General features: G+C 35.0%; 1 protein-coding gene across 1 annotated transcript in view; it reads left to right on the top strand.

The window, feature by feature from the left end:
* SCN9A (sodium voltage-gated channel alpha subunit 9) overlaps nucleotides 1–26,451 on the top strand; it is a 128,087-nt gene that overhangs the window by 46,874 nt on the left and 54,762 nt on the right. The window contains exons 2-10 of the mRNA XM_019727348.2: nucleotides 4,288–4,595; nucleotides 9,609–9,727; nucleotides 10,072–10,161; nucleotides 10,722–10,850; nucleotides 12,427–12,518; nucleotides 13,520–13,720; nucleotides 21,675–21,738; nucleotides 22,982–23,123; nucleotides 25,169–25,375. Coding sequence (XP_019582907.2) covers nucleotides 4,338–4,595; nucleotides 9,609–9,727; nucleotides 10,072–10,161; nucleotides 10,722–10,850; nucleotides 12,427–12,518; nucleotides 13,520–13,720; nucleotides 21,675–21,738; nucleotides 22,982–23,123; nucleotides 25,169–25,375 — 1,302 coding nt within the window. The 5' untranslated portion in view covers nucleotides 4,288–4,337. The remainder of the gene's footprint in view (nucleotides 1–4,287; nucleotides 4,596–9,608; nucleotides 9,728–10,071; nucleotides 10,162–10,721; nucleotides 10,851–12,426; nucleotides 12,519–13,519; nucleotides 13,721–21,674; nucleotides 21,739–22,981; nucleotides 23,124–25,168; nucleotides 25,376–26,451) is intronic.

The raw sequence follows: 26,451 nt of genomic DNA, 5'->3' as shown, positions 1-26,451 counted from the left end.
AAAACACAGTTTATGTAAATTATAGATATATACATCCAAGATAATAATAGATTTTCAAGAAAGCATAATAACACAAAGATGTAACATAAAGATGTACAGTAAATACATTTGGACGATTGCCTAAGGATGGGAATGAAAAGGGGGTGGAATGTTGCAGAGTGGGATATGGTGTGACAGAAAAAAAATAGAGATTTGCATGGCCAGTGGTGACAATGGGCCATGAACTGGGCAATTTTAACTCTCTAAACCTGAAATTAAAAAAAAAAAAAAAAATCTATGGAATGTAGAAACTTTGGTTTATATTATCCACAATATAGCTAAATTGTGATTCAATCTTAAAAGGTTTGTGCACATTTAAAAATTTTTTAAATTAGAATCACCGGAGGTTAGATTTTAAAGAGATAGAATTTAAAGAGATAGAATTTAAAGAGTTTATGAAGTTACACATGTCAAATTCAATGGAAGATAATTTTTTGTTGTTTGGAAAAGCTGAGAGTAGTGACGATGATCAGACTGGGGAAAAACCTAGAAAATAACAAAGACAGCTCCTGGACCATAGCAAGCACTTAATAAATAATCTTATGAATGAAGTCCAAATGTCAAGGTGTAGGACTTATTAGGGAAATAAGTTGTAAAGAACAGCGAACTTCTACTCAACTTCCCTCCCTGACCAAACCCTACCTTCAGGAGTCCAGGTCAGGTACCTTTCCTGTGTATTCGCATTGCTTTCATATGGTAGGTGAATTGCAGTTGTTTACCTGCTCATATTCCCCAATAGACTGTAGGTCCCAGAGGACAAGGACCAATGCTGCCTAGTTTGTTTGTATTTGTGTCCCGAGCACCTGGCATTCTGTCTAGAGCTTAGTGATCACTTTAAAAAAAAAAAAAAATTGAGTAAATAACATGGCATGAACATCTGAAAGGAATGTTAGCATCACATGATTTCACACATGTAACAATCACTATTTTTATAACCTGTAGGGGGATAATCTTAAAATCAAGATCAACTTCATTTTGTCTTAGTAACTTGAACAATAAGAAATTAATAATGTTTATGTCTTCTTGCTTTAGTCTTTTGTAGCTTAATAAACAAACTCCCCCCAAAGCATATTTTGTTAATTCTGCTCACAGGTAATTATGATGACATATAAAAATAAATTTTAATAAAAATAATAATATTGCAAATAATTTAACTGATGGCTGGTCATGTAAAATTAATTCTCTAATTACTTTTAAGTTATTGAAGGGCCTTTCAAAATAAGACTATTCTGAAAAATAGTAATTTTTATATAACAGTATACTCTTAGGGAATTTTTTTTTTTTTTTAAGATTTTATTGGGGAAGGAGAACAGGACTTTATTGGGGAACGGTGTGTACTTCCAAGACATTTTTTTTTTCCAAGTCAAGTTGTTGTCCTTTCAATCTTAGTTCAGCTTCAAGCTGTTGTCCTTTCAGTCTTAGTTGTGGAGGGCGCAGCTCAGCTCCAGGTCCAGTTGCCGTTGCTAGTTGCAGGGGGCAGAGCCCACCATCCCTTGCGGGATTCGAGGAATCGAACTGGCAGTCTTGTGGTTGAGAGCCCACTGGCCCATGTGGGAATCGAACCGGCAGCCTTTGGAGTTAGGAGCACGGAGCTCCAACCGCCTGAGCCACCGGGCCGGCCCAACTCTTAGGGAATTCTTGAACAGTGTTTTCGACACAACAGAGAAAAATATTCAACATACTTAAAAAAATTGAGAACAATTACCTTAATAAAACCATTGAAATGTAACTGCAATAACAAAGTCAGATAAGATTAAAGGAAATTTAGATTGTATATACAAACAGTGATGAAGGATTTAAGAAAATATACAAACTGGGATTCATTTTGCATTTTATTCTACATTGTCTTAAAATCCCTAAGGCATGATCGTTACTGCTTTGTATAGTCACTGTTCACTTTACATGGTAGAGTCAGTTTTTCTGATATATACATAGCTACATACCCATGCTTACAGTCTTCAATTCTTTCTATGTTTTCATTCTTCTGTTCTTAGGCTATTTTCCTTCTGCCTAAAAAGTCCTATGTATACTTTAGTACAAGGATGAATTCTCTTAGTTTGTGTTTTCTGAAAAAGGTTTCTTTTTTTCTTTTTAATTTCGCATTTACCCTTTGTTAACCTTTCAAAAAGTGTAATGTTCTTATAGAAAAATACATATATCTTAAATATACAGTGCAGTGAACTCTTGCACACTATACACACCATGCAACCAGCACTGGAATAAAAACACAGAACTCCCTCACTCTAGAAATACGTTTTTATTCCCCATAATATTTTGGATTGTTAGGAACCACAAAGACTAACTACAAAATCGAGAGGTCAGTCTATTGTATTCCGGCACAATTATAGGCTAAGGATACACTGCTGTCTGTTGGATTTCATAATCTTAGAGATTCCCAGAGACATTTAATTCTAACAGTAGGTTAAATAAAGCTTATGTATTTATGGACTGTAATTTAAAGGTGACACAGATACTGCACCTTTCCCTTGTCAGGGAAGGCTCCTTAGCACTGATGAAGTATGAAGAACCACTAGGAGTTACCAGAGCCTAAGGGGCTGGGGAGAGTTACCCTGGTTCAAACTAGCTTTCTAGTGAAATGGGCTAGATGAATCCATAATGAAGATAGGCAATTATTGGTAAATAATGTTCTGCTATACTTGACTGTTCTGATGCCATGTTAAGAAACTATAAAGTTAAAAACAAATGAAGGGATTGTATTGGGAAATAGATTGTATATAGATTCGTAAAGGCTGTCTTAATTCTAGTCTTCTTACTGCCTATTTAAGTATAAAAGTTTGGGTTAACTTTTAAATTTCAGGTAACAAAACAAATACTGTGGCTATCACCTAAATACGTAAATATATAATGGACTATAGCCATCAGTTTTACTGAACTGGCAAAGAGTAAGATAAAACATCAGAGGTAGAACAATTGGCAGTTTGAAAATCTGTACAATCTTCAAAAATGGTAAACCAATGATACGCAGGCAGTATTGGAGGTTCCACCAAAATTAGAGCTAAAAATATGTATTTTATTTTGATAAAAATAACACAGAAATTTCAAGGCAGCAAATTAAAAGATCAGTCAGGGAGTTCACAAACCTTTTATGGCATATCAAATGCAATGCCAAGCAGTATTTGGATATAGCCCATGGTGCTTCCAGCCTTCAAGCCCAAAGTTGGGAATCTTCAATTATCTGAAGTCCCAGGCTCTGGATACTATTTAAGAAAGGTGCAGGATTTCCAAACAGTAGTGATGTCAGTATGATTAAGTCTTAAGAATTTGAGATTTAAGTTCTGCTCATGTTTGTTTTTGGTACTGCTGTACAGCCATGAAATCTATCTTTCAGAAAAGCACATGATAAATAATAATGATCAAGACCATTAGTCTCATATGCTCCTATAAAAAGGAAAGCATTACAAGGCAGTGCCAGGATCTTATGTCCAATTTAGTAATTTATCCAAGGACCTCTCTTGGGTCACATGAGCATATATCTTAGCTTGCCCAGAACATTCCAGCTAATGCCTGTTGTCTTGATGTCCAACGTGATGTACCATTTATTCTTGAAAAAGAAAAATGGTTCATAGCATAAATGTTGTGGTCATCCCGCAAAGGATGGGACCAAATTTGCAAGTGTATTCCCTATAGCCAGGGTAGATCTGTCTATTGCTTTCCTTCAGTGATATTATCAGGTGTTCAGATATCAGTAAAATGAAAAACTATTGAAAGGCCTTCTAATTACGATTCAGAGAGCAGATAAGACTCAGGGGTGGCCGGTTAGCTCAGTTGGTTAAAATGTGGTACTGATAACATCAAGGTTGCCGGTTCGATCCCCACATGGGCCACCATGAGCTGCACCCTCCACAACTAGATTGAAACAACTAATTGACTTGGAGCCGATGAATCCTCAAAAAACACATTTAAAAAAAAATAAAAGCCTGGACTCAAATCTGGTTTAACTATTATTTTTTCCCCTATATTCTCTAGATTCAGTCCTCTAGCAGCTCTTACTTATCTCAATAGTAGAACTGCTAAATGATAAAGTGCACTTCCTCTCGTCTTTGAATATCTCAGCTGTATCTGAATAAATGCTAATTTAACATGCCTATAATTCTGTGAAAACTTTACTTTTTGTAGTTGAAACCAAAAACCTGTTTGTTTTTATTATTATTATTATTAATTATTAATTTTAATGGGCTATCCTTGGCTGGCAAACACTTAAGGCTTTCTTTCTTTGTTTCCCCTTAGGCCTCTTATGTAAGGAGCTGAAAGGGAAATAAAATATACAGGATGAAAAGATGGCAATGTTGCCACCCCCAGGACCTCAGAGCTTTGTCTACTTCACAAAACAGTCTCTTGCCCTCATTGAACAGCGTATTGCTGAAGGAAAAACAAAGGAACCCAAAGAAGAAAAGAAAGATGATGATGAAGAAGGCCCAAAGCCAAGCAGTGACCTGGAAGCTGGTAAACAGCTGCCCTTCATCTATGGGGACATTCCTCCAGGCATGGTGTCACAGCCCCTAGAGGACCTGGACCCCTACTACGCAGACAAAAAAGTGAGTTTACTGTGACTGCAATGGTGTGGTCTCGGCTTCTTTCAGTACAGAAAGTTATTTTAAGTTGCGATCAAGTGGAATTTGGGGGGGAAAAGAAACACGTCATGACAAAAATATTCAGGTAAATACTTATGTATGATATTCAGAATATGTATGTTCTGCCTTTTTGGACAGACCAAAAATACATATAGGTAGGATCAAAATAATTGTCAGTTTGAGAAGTAAGATCTGAGGATATGTCCAGAATGCATTTGCATGGAAGTGACAGCTAAATCCATGGGAATACATAAGATCACTCAACTCAAAATGGAGTTTGGGGAGCTGCTTCATTTAAGGTGTTGGAGAGAAAGAGGAGTCTGAGATAGATGGTCACAGAAGTAGGGCATAAATCAGAGAATTTTCCATTGTTTAAAAAATAAGGGAAATAAGTACCTCATAAAATTACCCAGAAAATTGAGGCTAGAGAAAGGCTATGGAAATGAGCAAAGAGGATGAGTTGTTTATGTTTTGTAAGCAGTTTGTGTTAGATGATGGAAATCAAAGGAAAATAATAACGGAGAGCAAATAGAAAGAGGAAATAGGTGACAATATGTGCATGTTGAGAAATTTGAGAAAGTTTCCACCAGAAAGGTGGTCATTTTTGGTACCAAATCAATTGAAAACATTTTAAACATAGAGTATAAAATAGCATGTTTGGAAGTAAAGAAAAATCATTCTGAGTCAGAGAAAAATATAGAGCGTTTCAGTAATGTAGTTAGTTGATGATGTTCACGGACAAGGTACAACGTTGTGTTTGTAGGTCTGATTGTATTTGCATTAGAAAGTGGAAAGAAGTCTTTTTGTCTGAGGCTTGAGTGGCAAATAGGAGGATGGATTTAAGAGTGATATGTTGAAGTCAATGTAGATACATCAGGGGAAATGCATGATAACTGCAGTCAGTCTTTTCCATACTACAGGAGTGGAAATTGTCCTTTGAGAGTCAACATTGAGAGTAGTAGCGTGGAGAAGGTGTTGACTGAATTAAGGAAATGGGGAAAAGTTTGAAATGACTGCTAAAAGGTTATTCTGTTGAGAAAATGCGAAGGGGAATTAAATAATTTTTGACACAGTAGCAGATACAACCAGGTTGAAGATGAAGAGGAGAAAAGAGAAGACAGTAAAGGATTAGATCAGCAGATTTTATTATTTTCTCCAACAGTGCATTGTTGCACAGCACCTAAAGACTGATCTTTGAGAGGTCAAGAAAGGCAGGATAAAGTCCATTTAAAAAATTATTTTGATTTGTTTAAAAAATGAATAAAAGGGAATATTTCTTGATAAGATATCTGGCAAATAAAATAAAGAACATAATTGAAATGTCTTGAGAAATATAAAATGTAATAAAGTTAATTTTGATGGTAGAAACACCGTCTGCCTCAGTGATGGTTCCTATGAATGGCCATATCTAATATTTTGATTCACATTAAAACCAGAATCTCATCAAGCTGATGGCATAGCAATAGAAAGCAGAATACCTGAGAGAACCTTGAAATATTACACAACACTCTAATTAACCAATCAGTATTCTGACACAGAAAGGAAAAATGCTAATAGGTATTGAGGGTCTCTGTGTCAGGCATTAGACGTTTTATACAAATTAGCACAGGTATGTTTCACAACCTGGTGAGATAGGAAGTGATACCCTGTTTTTTGATGAGACAAAGGGCTTGGGGAAATTAAGCAACTTGCAAAATGTTATATACTAGTAAATTTTGTCATAGATTTTTTAAAATTTAAGTTGGTTTTACTCTCTACTGAGATATCAACAACTCTGCACCTACTGAAATGCAACAACTCTAAGTTTAGTTTCTGTTGTATAGCAACCACAATGCTAACAACTTTTAACAAATGAATGAGTAAATAATGAAACCAGCAAAATAAAAGGTACTTTCTCATTTTACTTATTACTTCATCCTGAAAAATTCCTGGCTTTGCATGGATACCTACTGTATTTCTCATTTCCAAAGGAAGCCTGTATATATTACTTAACCAGCTACTCCTTAAGGAGGAAAGAATCTTGCTGGAATAATCCCTAAGTCAGAGATATAAACTAATATTTGCTTAAAGTGATTTGGGAGGTAAGGAGATAATGTTTGCATTTGAATGGAGGATGATGGACTTATTAACTAATGGAGTAATTTTAGCTATGTGATAGGCTAATTTAATAGAGAATATTTGGGGTGGGACTCCACCCCCTCACCTTGGCCCCAGCTCCTTTCAAATAATGTAAAACCAACCACATCAAAAGCCTAACCCACATCAGCATTAATATACTTGGGTAGAATTGCATACTGAGGCAAAGTAATCTATTTTCATGGTTCTCTATTGTTAGCATCTGAACAAATACACAAAAGGGATAACTGAGTCTTTTTATTTCCTTATGGTTTGGAGCTGTAAATTATCAACTTTTTGTGCCTTGTCCAAGCTCCTCAAACATTCTTGATAAAAGTAGTTTAGCTTTAACTTCTATTTGCAGGTTTAGAATTGTATTCTCTATTAATTGATTCCTCAGTAATTCATGTTACTTACACTAATTGACAAAAACTTTATTTCTGCTACATTATAATTATTGCTTGGATTAAAAATCTTAATGAGCCATAGTTTGACTTGGATCCAGATTTTAATTTACATTTGATTATAATTATCAATGCTTTGTTAAAACAAAGAACACTTAATAAACAGATAATAGAAGTTAGGGCTTTATTTTTATTTTGGAACACTTGCTGCTAACCATGACAATAGCCAGTGGTGGATATGTAAGTGCTTTTCAATAGTGTTTGTTATGCAGCATCTTTATTGTAAGTAAGTTTGTGACTTTAGGAAAGAATAAATTACCAGTCACTCACTACAATGGGTATTAAGAGGACAGTAACATTATCTTATCTTCCTGTCCATGGTACTTATATGTTGCCTATAATATCAGCAGTTGTTCCCCCGTTTACTAAGAGTTTACACGTATGAGAAACTTGAAACTTCACAGACAGTAAGTGCTAGCTCTCAAGCTGCTGTATGGTAGATTTGGTGTTAAGAATCATACCTGTCCAACTGTAAAGCCTTTCCTCCTTAAGCACCATAATTCTCTACTTTTTAATTCGATAAATTCTTAAAGAAATGAGCAAAATTTAAAAGAATTTATTCAGACTTTTACATCTCTGGATTTGCTAGTAGGATTTTAGAATTTACTGGAGAGACTCATACTGATCTCTAAAATTTCATAGGCATACCTACTTTTCCTATGTATAAAGTCTATGACACCTAGGTGTGTATAAGGCCAGACATTCCTAAAGAAGTTTTTTGAGGGTAAGGGGGATCAAATATATGGTGATGTAAGGAGAACTGACTCTGGGTGGTGAACACACAATGGGATTTATAGATGATGTAATACAGAATTGTACACCTGAAATCAATGTAATTTTACTAACAATTGTCACCCCAATAAATTTTAAAAAATATATAAAATTAAAAATAAATAAGTAAATAAATAAAAAAGTATTTAAAAAAAGTTTTTTAATGCAAATTAAAATTGACTCTTTAATTTAAAAATAGCAAACTAATCTTTTTTTGAGTTTTTTTGTTTGTTTTTGTTTTAATTTCAAGTCCAAGGTAACTTGATCTTGCCAAGGCTGGGAGTAATGTGATTTTCATATTAGTGCAGTTGACCTCTGGTTCCTGAAGTCTCCCAGATAATTCTGACAGACATGTGACCCTGTCCCCTCTTTACTCTCATACTCCTCCGTTTGTATTTCTCTGTGTGTTACCTGCCACATCTTATACCAGAGTTATTGTGTTCTTATCACTTTTCTAGGAAGTTCCTTGAAGGCAAACTCATGCCTCATTTGTGTTCAAGCTCCTTACATTGCCTCTTATGCCATAGCTGCTCATATACTACTACAGTATATTGAGTTTCAATAAAACAACAGTTGTACTCAAAGACTAGATATTAATTTTAAAACTAGTTTTTAATGTAAAAGTGAACTTGATGTTAAATTATGTTTAGACATAACAAGTATAGTGAAAGGGACCCGGAATACAAAAAGGCATCCGAAAATAATAGATTCTGGTTCATTTTCTTGAGAACACTTCCACATACAATTGAAAAGCAAGATATTTCAACTTATGTCCCCAAATAGTGACAAATGTGTATTACCAGAAACCCACTTATTAACTTATATAAAATTCAGATTAAACAACAACAGCAACAGCAGCAAAAAGACAAAGTACATGTCTTCTAGATAACACAAATAATTTGCCTGCCAATGCAGAAACATAAGTCAAGGTTTTGAATTTGGGAAAATGTCACTCATTAAGTAATGGTTACATAACATATTTTTAAAATGTTTGGTTCTATTTGTATTATTTTTAAAAATTACCATGGATAGTAGCAAGCAAGTACCTTAATTTTTGTCTTTTACTTTAGCTTTTATTAATATTACATCTAAAATAAGAAAATTGAACTGGATAATAGGATTCCTCCAACTCTAACTTTCCTTAAATTTATGAAAATAGTTTTTTGAAAAAGCTCATATTTTTAGAGCACTTTTACTAACCATGACAATAGCCAACAAGTATTAAAATTCTCAAGCTTTTATGGTAAAAATGAAAGATAGCCAGTTTCTATTTGGTTTGCTTGTAATGTAGTGTAATGAAAGAACGAAGTGGTATTTTAAACTAATTCCAATAGCTAGAAGTTATTGTTCCTGATGTGGGTGTTAAAGGGATGTGAAAAAGCCAAAATACTGTATTTTGGGAGCTCTGAGCAATACATGCTCATAAAAAGTTCACTTCTTAATTTGCTGAGAAGAAATGGACTTGGAGTTCATTGGCCAGCATGACATATAGCCACATAATTGGCGTTGGAACCGCATTGGTTGAGTCTCATGGCATTGTTTTTTTAACATGATACTACTGAGATTAAAGTATTGGATTGAAATTTTGGATTTTCAATTTCATCCTGTTTTCATTTTGATTCTGCAGACTTTTATAGTATTGAACAAAGGGAAAGCAATCTTCCGTTTCAATGCCACACCTGCATTGTACATGCTCTCTCCTTTCTGTCCTCTAAGAAGAATATCTATTAAGATTTTAGTACACTCATATCCTTTTTAAAATGCTTACTTGCAATGGTTCTTTAAAATGTTGTTTTTGCTGTTTTATTTAAATATGGATTTGTGTCCTTTTGTACCTGAAAAGACTCTGGTTTTAGTTCATCATTTCAGTATAATTTGGTGTAGGTCTCTGAGAAGATCGGACGAATGGCAGTTTTAACATTTTAGGATAAATTACTTTTATCTATTACTCCCTTGTTCAGAGATATTAAAAAGATAGCCTATAAACTATTTATAAGTATTTCTTAAGGAAAAGATTTCAACAAGTGTTATTATCAAATATTCAAAGTCTCTGCTGTGGTCTTTCTTCATATTCCTTGATTCTAAGCTACCTTATTCGGCATGCTTATCATGTGCACTATTCTGACGAACTGCATATTTATGACCATGAAGAACCCTCCAGACTGGACCAAGAATGTAGAGTAAGTGGGTATAAGTACATTTTGATATGGTCTTAGTATTATCATTTTTATTCTTTCCTTTTCCTACCAGGAAGTTACTACATCTATTAAAACTGTGGTGTTTGTCTTCCAATGTTATATAATTGCTTTTCTTTCCATTATTTCCTTTCCTCTATGGTATTAACCTGCTAGCAGTAAAATAGAATAATTAGATGATACAGTCTTTTCTAGAAGAATAAACTTATCAGATGTGCTGCCTTGTTCTTAGACATGTTACATATTTCTTTTGGTGTATTTCTGATAGGAGCAGTGTAGGAATTTTCTAGGCAGACCTAACATTTATGTTCTTAGTAATTTTAAATACCCCTACTTTCTAAAGAGATTCTGATAGGAACATTTTAAGCTTTTCTGGAATGACCTTTACTGTAGTTTATTGTAATACTTGGAGTGGGTGTGTAAACCAACAGCCACACTGCAATAGATGCCTTTCTTTGATCAATCAGAAAAAAATAAATTACGAAGATTCACATGGTGCTGTATTCTTTTTCAAACTTAATATCCCAATGGATTCTTGTGTCTAGGTACACTTTTACTGGAATATATACGTTTGAATCACTTATAAAAATCCTTGCAAGAGGCTTCTGTATAGGACAATTCACTTTCCTTCGTGACCCATGGAACTGGCTTGATTTTATCGTCATTGTTTTTGCGTAAGTACCACATTCGGTTTTTTGAAATGGCAATCTCATGCAAATCACAGACAGCACAGTATTCCAGTAAGAACAGAGCTTTAGTGGTGAACACACAGTGTCACATATAGCTGATGTACTATAGAAATGTACACTCGAAACCTTTGTAGTTTACTAGCCAATGTCACCCCAATAAATTTAATGAAGATTAAAACAAAAAAGGATAGAGTTTTAGGTTCTGACTTTTTCTCCATGTCTTGGTTTCATTTAAAGGAAACTGTATGAAAGTTAGTCATTTACAGGCAGATACAATTTTTTTTTCAGGAAGAGCATTTCTCACTCAAAAGTGTATGACATCATTAAAATTGATCATCTCCCTCCATGTCCAGCACTTGGATGGACAGTCTATTTGGTGCCAGTTAGGTTCACACTTTTTCCAAGTTCTTATTTAAAAACTAATAAAACCTGTAAGAATCACAGAAATAACTCAGGCCTTTAATTATAAGGATGGTGGTCTTTTTTATTAACCTATATTATTCAAGCGCTAGTAAGTAAATCTTTTTATAAGGGTTGTCACTGATGGCTAAGCCTCACAGTAATACACTGTATGTGTATCACACACGCATCCATAGTTTATTTTCAAGGGTAAAATATTACTTTAACATAGAATTTTAATTTATTCATATTGCTACTCTTTTCCCAAATATATTTGTCAGAAACTTTTTTTTTTTAAATCTCAAACCTAGATGCAATATTTTTTGTTCTGCTATTGAATTGTAAAAGTAACGCATGTTCATTTGAGGAATTTAGACAATACAGAAGGATCTTCAGATTTCCAGTCTCCACTTTCCTCCTCAGTCATGTCCCACCTCTGTCCATCAGGCTAATTCCTGTAGTGATCACATGTGGCTGCTGCAGTCCCACCTACCACCTGCTGATACGACAACATTGTGTCAAACAGGGCTGCCTCTTCTAAGGGGGCTCTCCTTTTGTATTGAGATAGAATTTATATACCATAAAATTTACTTTTTTAAAATATAAAATTCAGTGTTGTTTAGTATGTTCCCAAAGTTGTGCAACCATCCTTACTCTCTAATTCAAGAATATTTTCATCACCCCAAAAAGCAGTCACTTCCATTCCCTCCTCCCATCAGTCCCAGGCTGGGAACCACTCATCTAGGTTTTGCCTCTATGGGTCTGCCTATGCTGGACATTTCATGTGAATGCAATCATACAGGACGTGGCCTTTTGTGTCTGGCTTCTTTCAACTGTCATACAGTTTTCAAGGTTTGCCACGGATGTTTTAAAGGATTATTAAATACCTATATTACCAGAAGGCCAAGGTCTAATAATTGAAGCCTGTAATTGTTTATTTAAGCATTTAAGTATATGAAACCATTTTAATAATATATTTGTATTTTGCTCACATCAACTGAGGCAAATCAAATTAAATTAAATTAATTATGATAGGGGAAAAAAAAGACTTGCAGAGTCTTTAAATAAGATGTTCCAAATGTTGGAAATACCTTGACTAAAGGCACAGGTAAGTATCATAGACTCTATCTAAATTCTGAATAACTCTGATTTAATTCTACAGGTATTTAACAGAATTTGTAAACCTAGGCAATCTTTCAGCTCTTCGAACTTTCAGAGTGTTGAGAGCTTTGAAAACTATTTCTGTAATCCCAGGTAAGAAGTGACTGGTGTGAAGCATTAGGCCACTCATAACTCCAACTATTTGGGAGTTGTTCTTTGTTTGTTTGTGTGTGTGTTGTCACTGTGTTTGTGTATAAACTCCCCTATTGCAGATATGTGACAGAGTTTGTGGACCTGGGCAATGTCTCAGCGTTGAGAACATTCAGAGTTCTCCGAGCACTGAAAACAATTTCAGTCATTCCAGGTGAGAGTGGGGTTAAACACCGGGGCTGACTTTTGGAAGAAAGACAAGAAAAGCTTTTTCTTATGCAATTTTAATTAAATTTAATTTCTTATGTTTTTCAGAATCCTAATTAAAAGTCAGCCTTTGAGTTTAATCAGTTGCATGGGTCTTAGAAGATGAAGATGGCCGTTTGGCTCACATCTCAACTTGAAATTTTCCCTCCTGTCTAACAGTTCTTTTTCCATTTTGCTTATTCAGGAATGAAAATTTCAGTTTGTTTTAATTGCTTTTCGTATAGTTAAGAAAAGAGAGAAAAAATATTAGCATGAAGGTATTGCATGACATATTGTTTTTTTATCTTCCCTCGACAAACCATTTCTTAACTGAAAATTAGTAAATTGTCACTGTGTGCTGCAATGCAGTCTCTTCTTTGATTTAGTGTCATTATAGGGAGATGGTTTGTTTGACAAGCATTTCCTGAACTGGCACTTTTAAAAGTTACTTTTTACAAGTGAGTGTGGATATGGTTTGGGCAACCAAATTATTCATTTTGACAATTTGGTTATTATTCTTTGAAAATATTTTACAATTTTCAATCATTTGCTATATGTAATATACATATGTATTTAAATAAAATAAATGTGAAACAACAAATCCACCCTTTGACCTAGTGGGCTTTTTTTTTTAATTAGGTTTTTCAAGGTCATTGATTTGATATAGTGCATGCATTTCTAGGAAAGCTTGTGTTTGTGTTTGTTTCTCATTCAGAGGCCTTATTTCATTATGAACACCTTTCTGACCCCATCTTCAGGCCTGAAGACCATTGTGGGGGCCCTGATCCAGTCTGTGAAGAAGCTCTCGGATGTCATGATCCTGACTGTGTTCTGTCTGAGCGTGTTCGCGCTGATCGGGCTGCAGCTCTTCATGGGCAACCTGAAGCACAAGTGTATGCAGTCTTCACATGAAATGAATGTGACCATATCAGATATGTCTGAAGAAGAATACTATAGAAGTAAGACTATCTCTACAGTGGTTAATAAGTTGAAATAAGGCTAAAAGCGTTGATCTCCTTTAGCGATGAAATGTTGCTTTCATTTTAATTATTTAAAAATTATTCAACTATGTAGAAAGTTGCTACAGTATGGATTTGGATCGTGTTAAATTTTTATAAATCTCCCTTGTTCTAACCTTTCTAGCAGCCCTGGTATTAGAAACATGAGATATTTCCATAATTCTCCATTTCTGTAAGATAAAAAAGAATAAATTCGCTCCAGAGAAATAAATTTAGCTATGACCTACTGCTATTAACCATTACATTTCATCATAAAATATAAACTATAGTTTTATTGTGTAATTCATACTGATGTTTATAGGGTAATTTATTATATCATAATATAATTATATTTTACATGTATATTATACTTAATGACTATAATATAACATGATATATTTATGTTAACCATAATATAATTATAATATTAATTATCACATATTAAAATGTCTCAATAATATTTCTAAAGATTTGTTTAAAGTGCAACAGTTTACTCAGATTTATCAACACTATCTTTATATTATAACCAATTGTGAGTTTCACAGTTCTTTCTAATGACTTTCCTCAATCTAGCTAATCCATCACATCAAAGTTTAATTCATCAGAACTAGTTCTGTAGGTACTTTATGAGATGATCTGTACTCATAGTCTCAGACGTCTGCTTAATTCACAAGTATATTTTAGAGTATGTTACAGAAAGCATGAACTGCATGTTTCCTGAATGATTATCTCCTAACACCATTTCTCTCACCAAAGCTGTTGATAAGTTTGGGTGAGAATGAGATCAGGCAAGACTGTGCTTTCTGTCTAACACCTGCAATGTGTCTGTGTGATGTTGCCCACATGAGCCCACAAATCCTAACAGATAATTAGATCCAGAGGTGGGGTGGAAATCAAGAAACCTTTCAAATGTATGTGCCTGTGATAGAAGGAAATCAGGAAGGAAAGGTCAGAATTCTCCTTGGATAATAAAGAATTGTATACATCTTTTTTTTTTTTAACTTTACTAAATGTGTAATTTCCACTCACTGGGAAACATAAAAGCAAATAAAACCTAGTTACTATAGTTAAATACTGTAAATAAAGAAAAATTTTAAAAAGCCTAAGACAAAAAAACAAAACAAAACAAATGTTTTCAAGTAAAATATTTAATGTAAATTTTTTTACTACCAGCTTTTGCTGAGGGGTTTAGCATATTTTTCCTTTCTTTTATCTTTACTTATTATTTTCAGTTTCTGATTTTATTAATATGACCTTAAATTATATTTTCAATTTCCAAGGAATTTTATTCCTTAGTTTATATGCCATGAAGTTAATATAACTTGTGGGTAATTATTGACATTCACATTCTGTTTTGTGAATCAATTTACAACTTTTCCTTCAACTTAACTTTTTTAACTAGGATCACTACCGATCCTTTTATTCTGATTCTTGGCTCCATTACTGAGTTTGTAATTTGAATGATTTTTTTTAACCTTCTGGAGTTGTTTCAAGCATTTTTTTTTTAAAAAAAGAGTAGAAGGAGCCCTTGAATTTTGCAATGTGTGTTCATATTGCCTTTACATGTGAGTGGCAGCATAGCTAACATTGAAATTTTATTCCATAATCCTTTCCCTCAGTTCTGTACAGTATTATTGATTTTCCTCCTGAAATATAGTTTTAGAGAGGAGATGTTTTTGTCAAGTTTGTCTTTGGTTTCCTACCTGTTTTCTGTGTTATAGAAAATGGGTCTTACTGTACTATTTATTCAGACATTTATTTATCGCCATGTGTTTATTAAGTACTTCTTTGGAGCTATAGTAATGAAAATGATAGCCTCAGCCTCTGCTTTCACAGAGCTTATATTCTAGTGGGAATCAAAGATTAAAGCTAGGAGAACAGAAAACTAGACAAAAAATATTGCAAGTTTTAATAAATGCTCTGCAAAGAAAATAAATCTCAGGGGCTGAGATACCAATTAAATGATAAAAGCTCTCTGAAGAGGTGACCTTTAGGAGGAAATCTGAAGGATAATAAGAAGCCATTAAATAGTGTCAATGTGGGTGAGAGTGTGTGTATGATGGCTGCTGCTTGAGTTAGAAGGAATAGCATATGGAAAGATCCTAGAGTATTCTGTATTCACAGAATGGAAAAAACAGTGATACGGTTAGACTTGAGCAAGGGAGAGACAGAATGGCAACAGAAAGTAAGAAGAAGAAAAAAAAGACAGGGTCATATCATGAAGGATGTTATAGCCCATGGAAAAGAGTTTGAATTTTATTTTAAATGCTGTGATTTTAATTAGTTTGTGGAACACTGCCATATGTTTGGGCAAGAACTGCCACATAAGTGAGCAAAGGTGGATGGAGATTGGAATAAGGAAGACCAGTTAGAATGATGTTTCTGTCATCCAAATAAGAGAAGATCGTGGCTTCATCTAGAGTGGTGGTAGGAAGTGAAGAGAAAAGAGAGTTCAAGATAAAATCTAAGAGCTTGCTGATGGATTAAAGAAGAGCAGAGGGCTTGAGGATGTCTTCTAGGTTTCTGGCTACAGTAACTGAATAGGTGGCGATGGGAAATGAGGGAAATGTGGGCAGGTTTGTACAGAAAAGTCACTATTAAACTTTCAAAATCGAGATGTCACTGGGACATCCAAGAGGAGATATTAAGTAAACAACTGGAGATTAAAGCATAGAGATAGAGGAACTGCCTGGTTTGAAAATATATATACTTTGAAGTAATCAGCAAAAAGAAAGGGCACGTAAAGACATACATATGTCCTTCTGAAAAATGCTTGTAAGTAGTTAGAGAATGGGCAATCTGGTGTTCAAAGTAGGTTTGACATTTAGAAGATGCTCAACTCCACAACCCTAATGTCTAAAAAGCAGGTAGAGAGGACCCAGAAAAAGACACAGAAGGACCAGCCCATAAAGAAGAAGCATACAAAGATATACATAGTGAGGCCAAGGGAAGAAAGTATGTTGAAAAAAAAAAAAAGGAGTGCTTGTGTTGAAGAATGCTACGAGATCAAGGATAAAGGATGATGAGGTTAGAGAAATAGACATTAGCTGTAACATCATGGAAGTCACCAGAGACATTCATGAGAAAACTTTAGTGAAGTAGTAGGTTTAGTGGAGCATGAGGTTGGACTATGGTAGTCATGGTGTGGATAAGACATCAGATCAAAGAGAAGATAGTAGGTTCAGACAATTTTTCCAAGAAATTTGGCTGTAAAGAGAAGCAGAATAATGGGGGAAATAGCTGCCATTCTTTTAAAGGATAGATTTGATAGTAACGTTTTTCAGTGATAAAAATGAGTGAATAGTAAAATATGGATTAATAGTTCAAGAGACAAGGGAGAAGTCAATTCCTTGATAAAAATGGAAGAGCAAGGGGGAGAGGCATGTCTCTCCACCACGGAAGCAGGAGGAAAGATGGACGAGTAGGCTGCAGAGTTATCAGAACAGGATTAAGTTAAATCCAGTGGCTTTATTTCCTCAGAAAAGTGTGAGATGAGATCATTGGCTGGGAGTTGAATTCTGCGGGTTTGAGGAGAATGCACTATGTGGTCATCTTAGGTAATGGCACAGGTAGTCTCTTTTGAATGTCAATTGATATTGCGGATCATTTATTTAAAATATAATCACTCACTTGGGTGTGAGGGTTTGTCTAATAACATTCAGGTACTTGGGGGCAAGTATGGAGAAAGTGGATGCTAGATTATGTATAAGATTTGGATTCTGCCAGGTTAGTATGATAGACTGAGAGAAATGCATGGAAGTTGAGGAAACTGTAAAAGAATGATGATAATGAGTGCCTGGATTCTAAACTGGACAAGTGGTGAAGTAAATGAATTGGAATTCTTGGTGATATCTAAGAAATGTAATGGTAAAGGCAACCTACACACAAAGCCTGAACATATTCTAAAAGTGTTTTCTGTTGCTGACAGCAGAGCCTCTTTGGAGGTGCTGTTTAAATTCCTTATCAAATAAATGAGCCCATCGTCTAGCCTCATGTTTATAAATACACAATTTATAGATTTTCCGTGGTGCTAAGCACTGTCTACTTTGATATCTGCCTTCTTGCTACTGCAGTTTGTAGCTAAATTTTTAGTAACTATTGTGCATTAATATGCCACAGTTCTTGGGGATAAAGTGGGATAGCTTTTTACTCCTATTTTCTGAATGTTAGGCATTTAATAGAAAAGTTTTTGGAAAAACCACAGCACTGGTCTACACTACTGCCAAGGCTGTTCTTGTCTCCTTCATCCAGACTTCTTTCTCCTGGGGACGAAATCTCCCAGAATGTGTCACGTACAGGCACTCGGACTCTACCTGATCCCCTGCACTAGTTTTCCCAGAGTTGATTTATTATTGCTCCTTGGTTGAGGAATAATCCCTTGACTCTGAAAGCCCAAGCCATACATTATTGCTCAAGCTGTCTTTCTGAGCCAGGTCAGCTAAAACTAATCATGGAATGTTTGGGTCACCAATTATGTTTCACCGTTCTATTCCATTGGCCTTGACATTAATAGAAAATTTTCCTAGAATCTACACTAGATTAAATATCCGTTCCAGATTTTTCTTGTGTGAATTTTGTAATTTCTATTTTTCGCTATGTGTATTTTACTGTGAAATTGAGACACCCATTATTACCCACGACCTTTGCCATTATACTGCATTACATTTATTTAACAGCTTTATTGAGAAATAATTCACATACCATAAAATCCCCCCTTTAATGTGTTCTTTAGTGTATTCAGAGTTGTGCAACTATCACCACTATCTAATTTTAGAGTAGTTTCATCTTCCTCAAAAGAAACCCTGCACTCATTGTCAGTCACTCCCCATCCCCTGCTTCCCCCAGCCCCTGACAACCACTAATCTACTTTCTGTCTCTATGGACTTACCTATTCTGAATATTTCATGTAAATGAAATCATACAATATGTGGCCTTTTGTGTCTGGCTTCTTTCATTTAGCATGTTTTCAAGTTTTATCCATGTAGCATGTAGCAGTAATGCATTCCTTTCTATTGCTAAATAATATTCCATTGTATGCATAAACTACATTTTGTTTATTTACTCATTAGCTGATGGATGTTTGGCTTGTTTGCAGTTTTTGACTGTTGTGGATAATGCTGCTATGGACATTTGTGTGGAAGTTTTATTGTGGACATACGTTTTCTCTGCATTACATTTTCCATTTACATGTTACCCTTAAATTCTCTTGAGGCTAACTACCCTAATAATTTCAGGCGAGTTATATAGGAATTATTTAAAGTGTTCCACAAGACCAGAGTGAGCTATTGCTAAACTTTTAATCATTCTTGTGCTGAAATGAGTGTTAGCCTGCAGACTGCTACTACAGACACCTCTACAGTCCACTCTTACACAGCAGCTCCTCGGTGATTGGTAAACATGAACCAGTATAACTTTAAAAGATAATTCTAAAGCAATCCTTTCATAATAAAGTAATCCTTTCATAATAAAAATATGGAGGTTTATGTATAAAAAATTGCATCTTAACCTCCTCCGTTCTCATTCTATCATGCCCACCCACTCTGAGGCACAGAATTTTCTTTTTTCAAGTTGTTCATACACATTCTCACTTAAATTTTCACCTCAAACTAAGAGGCTTTACTATTGTATTTACTATGTACAATTCTAAGAATTGTACATTCTATATGATACAAAGTGGTGATGTGTAAGGTAGTTAGTCTTATCTGAAATTGTTTAATAATAACAGCCGCTGTTACTATTTGAGTAGCTGTACAGAATGTGGGGATCACTGTGTAAGGTGCTTGCCATGCCATATCCTATTTATTCTATATCACAACTCCACACAGTAGGGATGCTTATCCACATTTTACAGATGCAGTAACTAAATCTTCAAGTGGTAAGATAATTTACTTACATAGGAAGGAGTAGAAACAACATTCAAATCCAAGTATATCTGACTTGAAGGCCTTTCTTCCTTTATTACTCCAAAAGCTTCCTAATAATTACATCTTTATTCCTTTGACTTGAGCCAAATAGGAAGTTGAACCCTTATTAAAAGGAATGGATTTTGTTAGTCTTTTTTCCTTTACTATGCACAGTTGGAACAGCTGTCTCTTTAAGGACTAAGCCTTAATAGTGAATGGGTTTACACCTGAAAATGGACACGAAGGGTATCATGAAAGGGGAAAGTGTGCATTTATTTCACTTCTATATTCTCAACATCCAGAACTTAGTAAGTCCTAAATAAATGTTTATTGGTGAATAAACAAGGAGCGAATTTCAGAAAACAAATTCTGTTCCTTTACCGTGTTGCTTTGCTGACTCCACCTCTCCTGGAGTGCTTTGGGGATCAGTAAGGGGCTCCTTTCCCTTGCCTTCCCGTCCTTCCGTAACTACGCTTTCTGTCTGGGTTAACGCATCAAGTCCCATCGAGTCCACCTACTTGATGATGACTCTCATCTTTATATCGCCATCCTTAATAACTACTGACTTCAAGACTTTCATATCAATCCAATCACTTATTTGACAAATATAGTTTAATACCTAATAATCATCTCAAACTAAGAACAGCTGAAACAGACCTCCTGGTTTTTCTCTAGGCCATTTCTTGCCCCAGTCTTCCTCATCTCAGTACCTGGCACCACCATCTTACCAGTTGATGCGTCCTTTTCTACACACCCCGCACGCACTCCGTCAGCAAATCATGTCCACTCTATTTCCATCCCCTTCTCTCCATATCCACAGTTATTCTCTGAATTGTTGCCATGGCACCTCTCACTGTAGTCACTTAAATGGTAGCCCTGCTTTTGCACTTGCTCTCCCATATAGCCCAGGGTCCACAAAGCAACTGCGGTGACATTTTAAAATATTAATGATTATCTCATATCTCTACATTCCACTTCGATTACTTCTTTTTTTATTAAAGTTTATTGGGGTGACAATTGTTAGTAAAGTTACATAGGTTTCAGGTGTACAATTCTGTAATGCAACCATCTATATATCTCATTGTGTGTTCACCACCCAGAGTCAGTTCTCCTTCCATCACCATATATTTGACCCCCTTTCCCCTCATCTACTACCTCCTCCCCCCTTACCCTCTGGTAACCACTAAACTATTGTCAATGTCTATGAGTTTTTGTTTCTTCATTTGTTTGTCTTGTTCTTTTGTTGTTTTCAGTTTTATATACCACATATCAGTAAAATCATATGGTTCTCGACTTTTTCTGTGTGATTCATTTCACTTCGCATAATAATCTCACTTCCCACTTCTATTACTTCTAATCATACTGAAAATCCAAACTCCTTTCCATGACATGCAAAGCTGTACGTGATCTGGCCCCTACCTACCGCTGCCACCACAGTCCTCCCCACACTGCACTGTAGCCAGGCTGGCCATCTCGCTGTTTCTTCTATACGCCAAGTTCATGTCTACCTCAGGGCCTTTGCTTTTGCTCTTTACCCTGCCAAGATTATCTTGTCACCAGTGTCTGTGAATGGCTGGTTTCTCGGTGGAGCTTAGGTCTCTGTTCAAATGTATCTCTTTAAAAAGCCCTCCCTAACCACATTATTTCACATTGTGTTCATTTATTTTCTTTATGGCATTTATCACTATCTGAAAACTCCTTGTGCATTTATTTATTTACTTAAGTGTTTTTCTCCATCCCTAAACTCCACCCTTACCTAAACATAAAGAAAGCTTTATAAAACTAATGACCTTCTTGTCATGTTTATCATTGGATTCACTGCCTGGCCCATAAGAGGTTACCAATAAATATTTAAGGAAGAATATATGAGAATATAATAAATAAATGAACACACATTGCCTGAGATCAAGCCTACATGTTGTGAATATGTCTATGTTGATTAACTTACCTGCTGTATCACTATTAAAGCTTACCTTCCATAACCTTATATTGTTTGATTTCTTCCTAAACAGGACATTTTTATTTCTTGGAGGGATCTAAAGATGCTCTCCTTTGTGGTTTCAGCACAGACTCAGGGTATGTAACACTTGTTTTTAGTCTAAAGGCAGCCAAAAAGGAAAAAAAAAAGAAAACAACAATCAGTTTATTGATAAAAACCTTTGATTCTATATTGTCTTCATATATTTCATGGCATTATTTGACTTATTCTGTCCCACAGTGAGTCCAGGCTTCATAACATTCATAGTTACTGTATACCTTTGAAATCAAGACGTGGAGGTAGTACTTGAATTAAAACAAGATACATGTTACATAAATCTTAAGAAAAAATAAATCCCACCAAAAGTTTCTTAGATAGTTTCCAGCCTTTCTTTCTTAAAAGAAGTGACAAAATCAATTTTTCTTTCCATCCCCAAATTCTACTCATTCTTCAGTCAAGTAGGACTCTAATTATAGTTGACTGAATGCAGTATCAGTTTGGCCACTCTAAATAAAAGGACCCCATAGACTTGGTAAAGATGCTTTAAGAATCTTGTATTAATATAAATGCCCATCTTGCTGTTTCTCCTATACACCAAATTCATTCTGCTGCAGGGCCTTTGTTCCTGCTCTCCCCCCACCCAGATATCTCTTCACTGGGCTCTGTGTACACAGGGAACATCAAAATAAACAAGATAAGTTTGCTGTGCCCAATGATTCCTCAGATCACTGTGTTTGTTTGGCATCATAGATACCACTCCACTTAGAAAGAGAAAAGTCTTAAAGCTACAAATCTTTATGAACTTACACAATTGCTGTATTTTGCCATACTTGATTCTAATTCACTGCAAGAATAATTTGGGAAAACACATTTTTGTTAGAGGCCTATATGTCAATTTTTATGGATTTAAGAACTATTATATGACACCTGGTGAACACTTCCAAGTTTTCATAGTGATGATGATGATGATTATACTAATAGCAGCTATCATTTATTAAATACTGTCTGTGTGCACAAACCAGGCAAGGTAATTTGCGTACATGATCTTCTTTAAACTTAATAACAATGTTAACCATTTGAGATAGATGCTATTATCTTGTTTTCAAAGAAGAAGGGCTCCAGGCCTTGGAGAACTTAAGTAATTTGACAAAGTCTCCAACTAGAGAATAGCAGGGGTGGGATTCAAACCCAGTTATTCCTGACTCCAAATAATGGGTTCTTAATCATCATTCAATATTGTCCCCCTAGAAAAGGAACCTTGAGTTTCCCAATTTTTTGTAGTACTATTTAGCTTGCATCCTGAAGGCACTCTGACTTTGTGATATTCTTTTTTGCATGTAGTCAGTGCCCAGAAGGGTACAAATGTGTGAAAGCAGGCAGAAACCCCGACTATGGCTACACAAGCTTTGACACTTTCGGCTGGGCCTTCTTAGCCTTGTTTCGGCTAATGACCCAGGATTACTGGGAAAACCTTTACCAACAGGTGAGTGCCAAGAGAAACATTCATTGCCTAATATAATGTATAGCCGTTACAAGCTTTACATATGAATATATATATTCAATCTTGAATTGAGAAAACCCTATTATTACTAAAATTAGACATTTTCTACATCTAGCACTATTAGAATAGATATTTCTTGAATCATAAATTATTTTCTTATATTTCCTGGGCTTATTTGACCTCTAACTCTCTTTCCCCCTTTGTGAATATAGCATCCCGTAGGTCCTAAGTAACAGAAGAAATATACTGTAATGTTCTCACATACCTCCCTTGACACAAACTATGCTTTTCCTCACAGGTCTTTCTGTTTGGAGTACCCTAAACGTCAGGCTCTCCTATACTCATCATGCTTTATTTTTTTAACTCCTCTATACAGTTGTTATGGACTGAATTGTATCCCCCCAAATTCATATGTTGAAGTCCTAACTCCCAATACCTTAGAATGACTATATTTGGAGTTAGAGCCTTTACTGAGGTAACTGAGTTAAAATGATTCTGTTAGGGTGGGTCCTAATCCAATCTGACTGGTGTTCTTAATGAGAAAGGGAGATTAGGACATTAGAGAGATACCAGAAATGCGCACACAGAAAATGCCATGTGAGGACTCAGTGAGAAGGTGGCCATGTGCACGCCAAAGATAGAGGCCTCAGGAGAAACCATACATGCTGACACTTTACTATTGAACTTCCAGCCTCCAGACCTGTGAGAAACAATTTCTGTTTAAGCTACTTAGTCTGTTGCACGTTGTTATGGCAGCCCTAGCAAACTAATAAAGCATTAAAGACTCAATTCACTTCTCTATGCTTTCCTCTCCCAACTCCGTTGCTGCTTGTTCTAAACTTTTATGCCCTTTGATATTCTCAGGTTATAGTGTGTGTTGCTTGTACTGTAATTGTTAATTCACATGGCCATCTCCTCTAACTTGAATGTGATCCTCTTGGGCCTGTGGGCTCTCTCTTTTCACTTACATGTTCTTAGCACCCAACACCAAGAGGTAGGAGACCAAAAATGATTATTCTATATTACAAATAATAGCAAATCACTTTTCTCAGATTGTCATTGATTCTCTTTTTGACTTGTATGTTTATTTAATTTCTGAGAATATTATAAATGAATATAGAAATTATACTTCACAGGAAAAAAATACAAATGACTTTTTAAGTATGCAACAAGATACCTTTACTGCAAATTAAAGTGAGACTGACATACAATTTTTTTTTACCTGTCAGAGTGACAAAGATCAAAAAGTAGAGCAAAAGAGAGATACTATCTGACTGAGCTGTGTGGAGGCAGATGTTCTCACACATTGCTGGGAACTACAAGAGAGAATAATGTGGGAATTTCTATGAAAATTAAAATGAATATACCTGTTGACCTAACAATTACACTACGTACTAAGAATTCATCTAACAGAAGATATCAATAGCAATAGTAACTGATAGAAAAAGGAATTACGTAGGCATCAGAGATAGGAGAAAGAGACATATTTCCCATCTAATATCTGTACCATTTGAATTTTTTATCCTTTATTATATTTTTAAATATTTAGTAAATGATAATTAAAAACATATATAAGAGGAACACATAAGTTCATACAATAAAATTATCTCTTTTGTGTGAACATAATACACCATCATTACTAGTTGTTAAAGATAGCATTTTATCAGTATAAGAGACTATAGAAATTATCTGGTCCTGTATTTTGCAAGTGAGCAAAGCAGCTAGTTTTTCAGTAATTTTCAGACTAGGGAAAATTTTCCGGATTATTATGCTTAATAATAATCAAGAATCATACCTAATTTTAGTACCAGTTTAATACATTGCTATAGCCTTTTTACTGAGAAAGTATGTGTATTAATACTGATTGTTTTCCATGGAGATATGATTTTAACGGCTTTATATTTTGATAACATGACATTTTACAGAACTAGTTTACCCATGCCTAATATGCCATTCAAGTTGAAAGAATTTACAGAAAAAAAACAAACACTGTATTATTAAATTGATGATTTCCATTTTTTTCCTAGACACTGCGTGCTGCTGGGAAAACCTACATGATCTTCTTTGTTGTGGTGATTTTCCTGGGCTCTTTTTATCTAATAAACCTGATCCTGGCTGTGGTTGCGATGGCCTATGAAGAACAGAACCAGGCAAACATTGAAGAAGCTAAGCAGAAAGAGTTAGAGTTTCAACAGATGTTAGATCGACTTAAAAAAGAGCAAGAAGAAGCTGAGGTATTGTTATTTGGTTTAAAATTCTTCCTAGAACTAGAAGTGCAAAGGGGAACACCAGAGGCCCCTGTGGTCTATGCTAGGTCTTCCCCAGGGTGATTTTCTTTAATGGATTCCTTCATATAAACTGAATCCTCGTTCTCGTATGGTCGAAGAAACCAGTTCTAGATGGAGTTATAACTGACATGTGACCCATTCCACCTTCCTCCATAATCAACTCACTCTAACACAGAGAATGTTCGAAGATGTTCCTCCTAAACCCATTACCCACCATTTCTCAGTGTGCATGGCATTATGGAAAGTCCCAAAACCTGATGGATTTCCCCCAGAACAATTGTACCACAAAGGTTTAGGAAACTTATTTTAATATTAAAGTTAACAGATACTCTATGGGTTAGAAATCAAAATGTGCATCCATTTTTTAAAAAAATGTTTCAAGGATAAAATGTGAGATTAAAAAATCATACTTAAGGTTGTGGCCACTTTAGGCTAAGTAGCAAATTCTTAAGGATCTCCTTAATCTTCTCTCCCAAGGGTACTTCACTGGAAAAGTTTGAGATTTGTACTAAGAGAACCAAAATTTCAAATATTCTGAAAGAGTTAAAACTCGTTTGATAGTTTCACCTAGTTCAATCTATTCAAGGAATCTAAGCTATTGAGGAGAGGGTAGTAACCTGTAATGCAGAGAAACTTTGACTTAGAAAGATGATCAGTGCAGTATCGTATTATTAAAAATCAGAAAACATTTAAATTTTCAAAAATTAGAAAATGGTTAAATAGATTATGATATTTTTGTAACTTCGGTTATTATTCAGCCATAAAATTATGTGTTTTAAGAATATGGCAGGAATAGGTGTTAATATAGTCGTGTATTAAATAGTGGGATACAAAATTGAGTATAATATATATATAATTTCAAAATTATATATATAAAGACTGGAACAAATATTAATACTAGTTATTTCTGGGATACAGCATTATGAGTGATTTTGATTTTTTTATTGACAATATCTTTATTTTCCAAAATTTTACAAGAATTATTTGTTTAATTTTTTTTTATAAAGGGGTAGGTAGCACTA

This window comes from Rhinolophus sinicus, linkage group LG01 (assembly GCF_036562045.2).
Source record: "Rhinolophus sinicus isolate RSC01 linkage group LG01, ASM3656204v1, whole genome shotgun sequence".
NCBI classification, from domain to species: domain Eukaryota; kingdom Metazoa; phylum Chordata; class Mammalia; order Chiroptera; family Rhinolophidae; genus Rhinolophus; species Rhinolophus sinicus.
The sequence above is the reverse complement of the archived record's forward strand: the minus strand, read 5'-3'. Positions and strand labels throughout refer to the sequence as shown.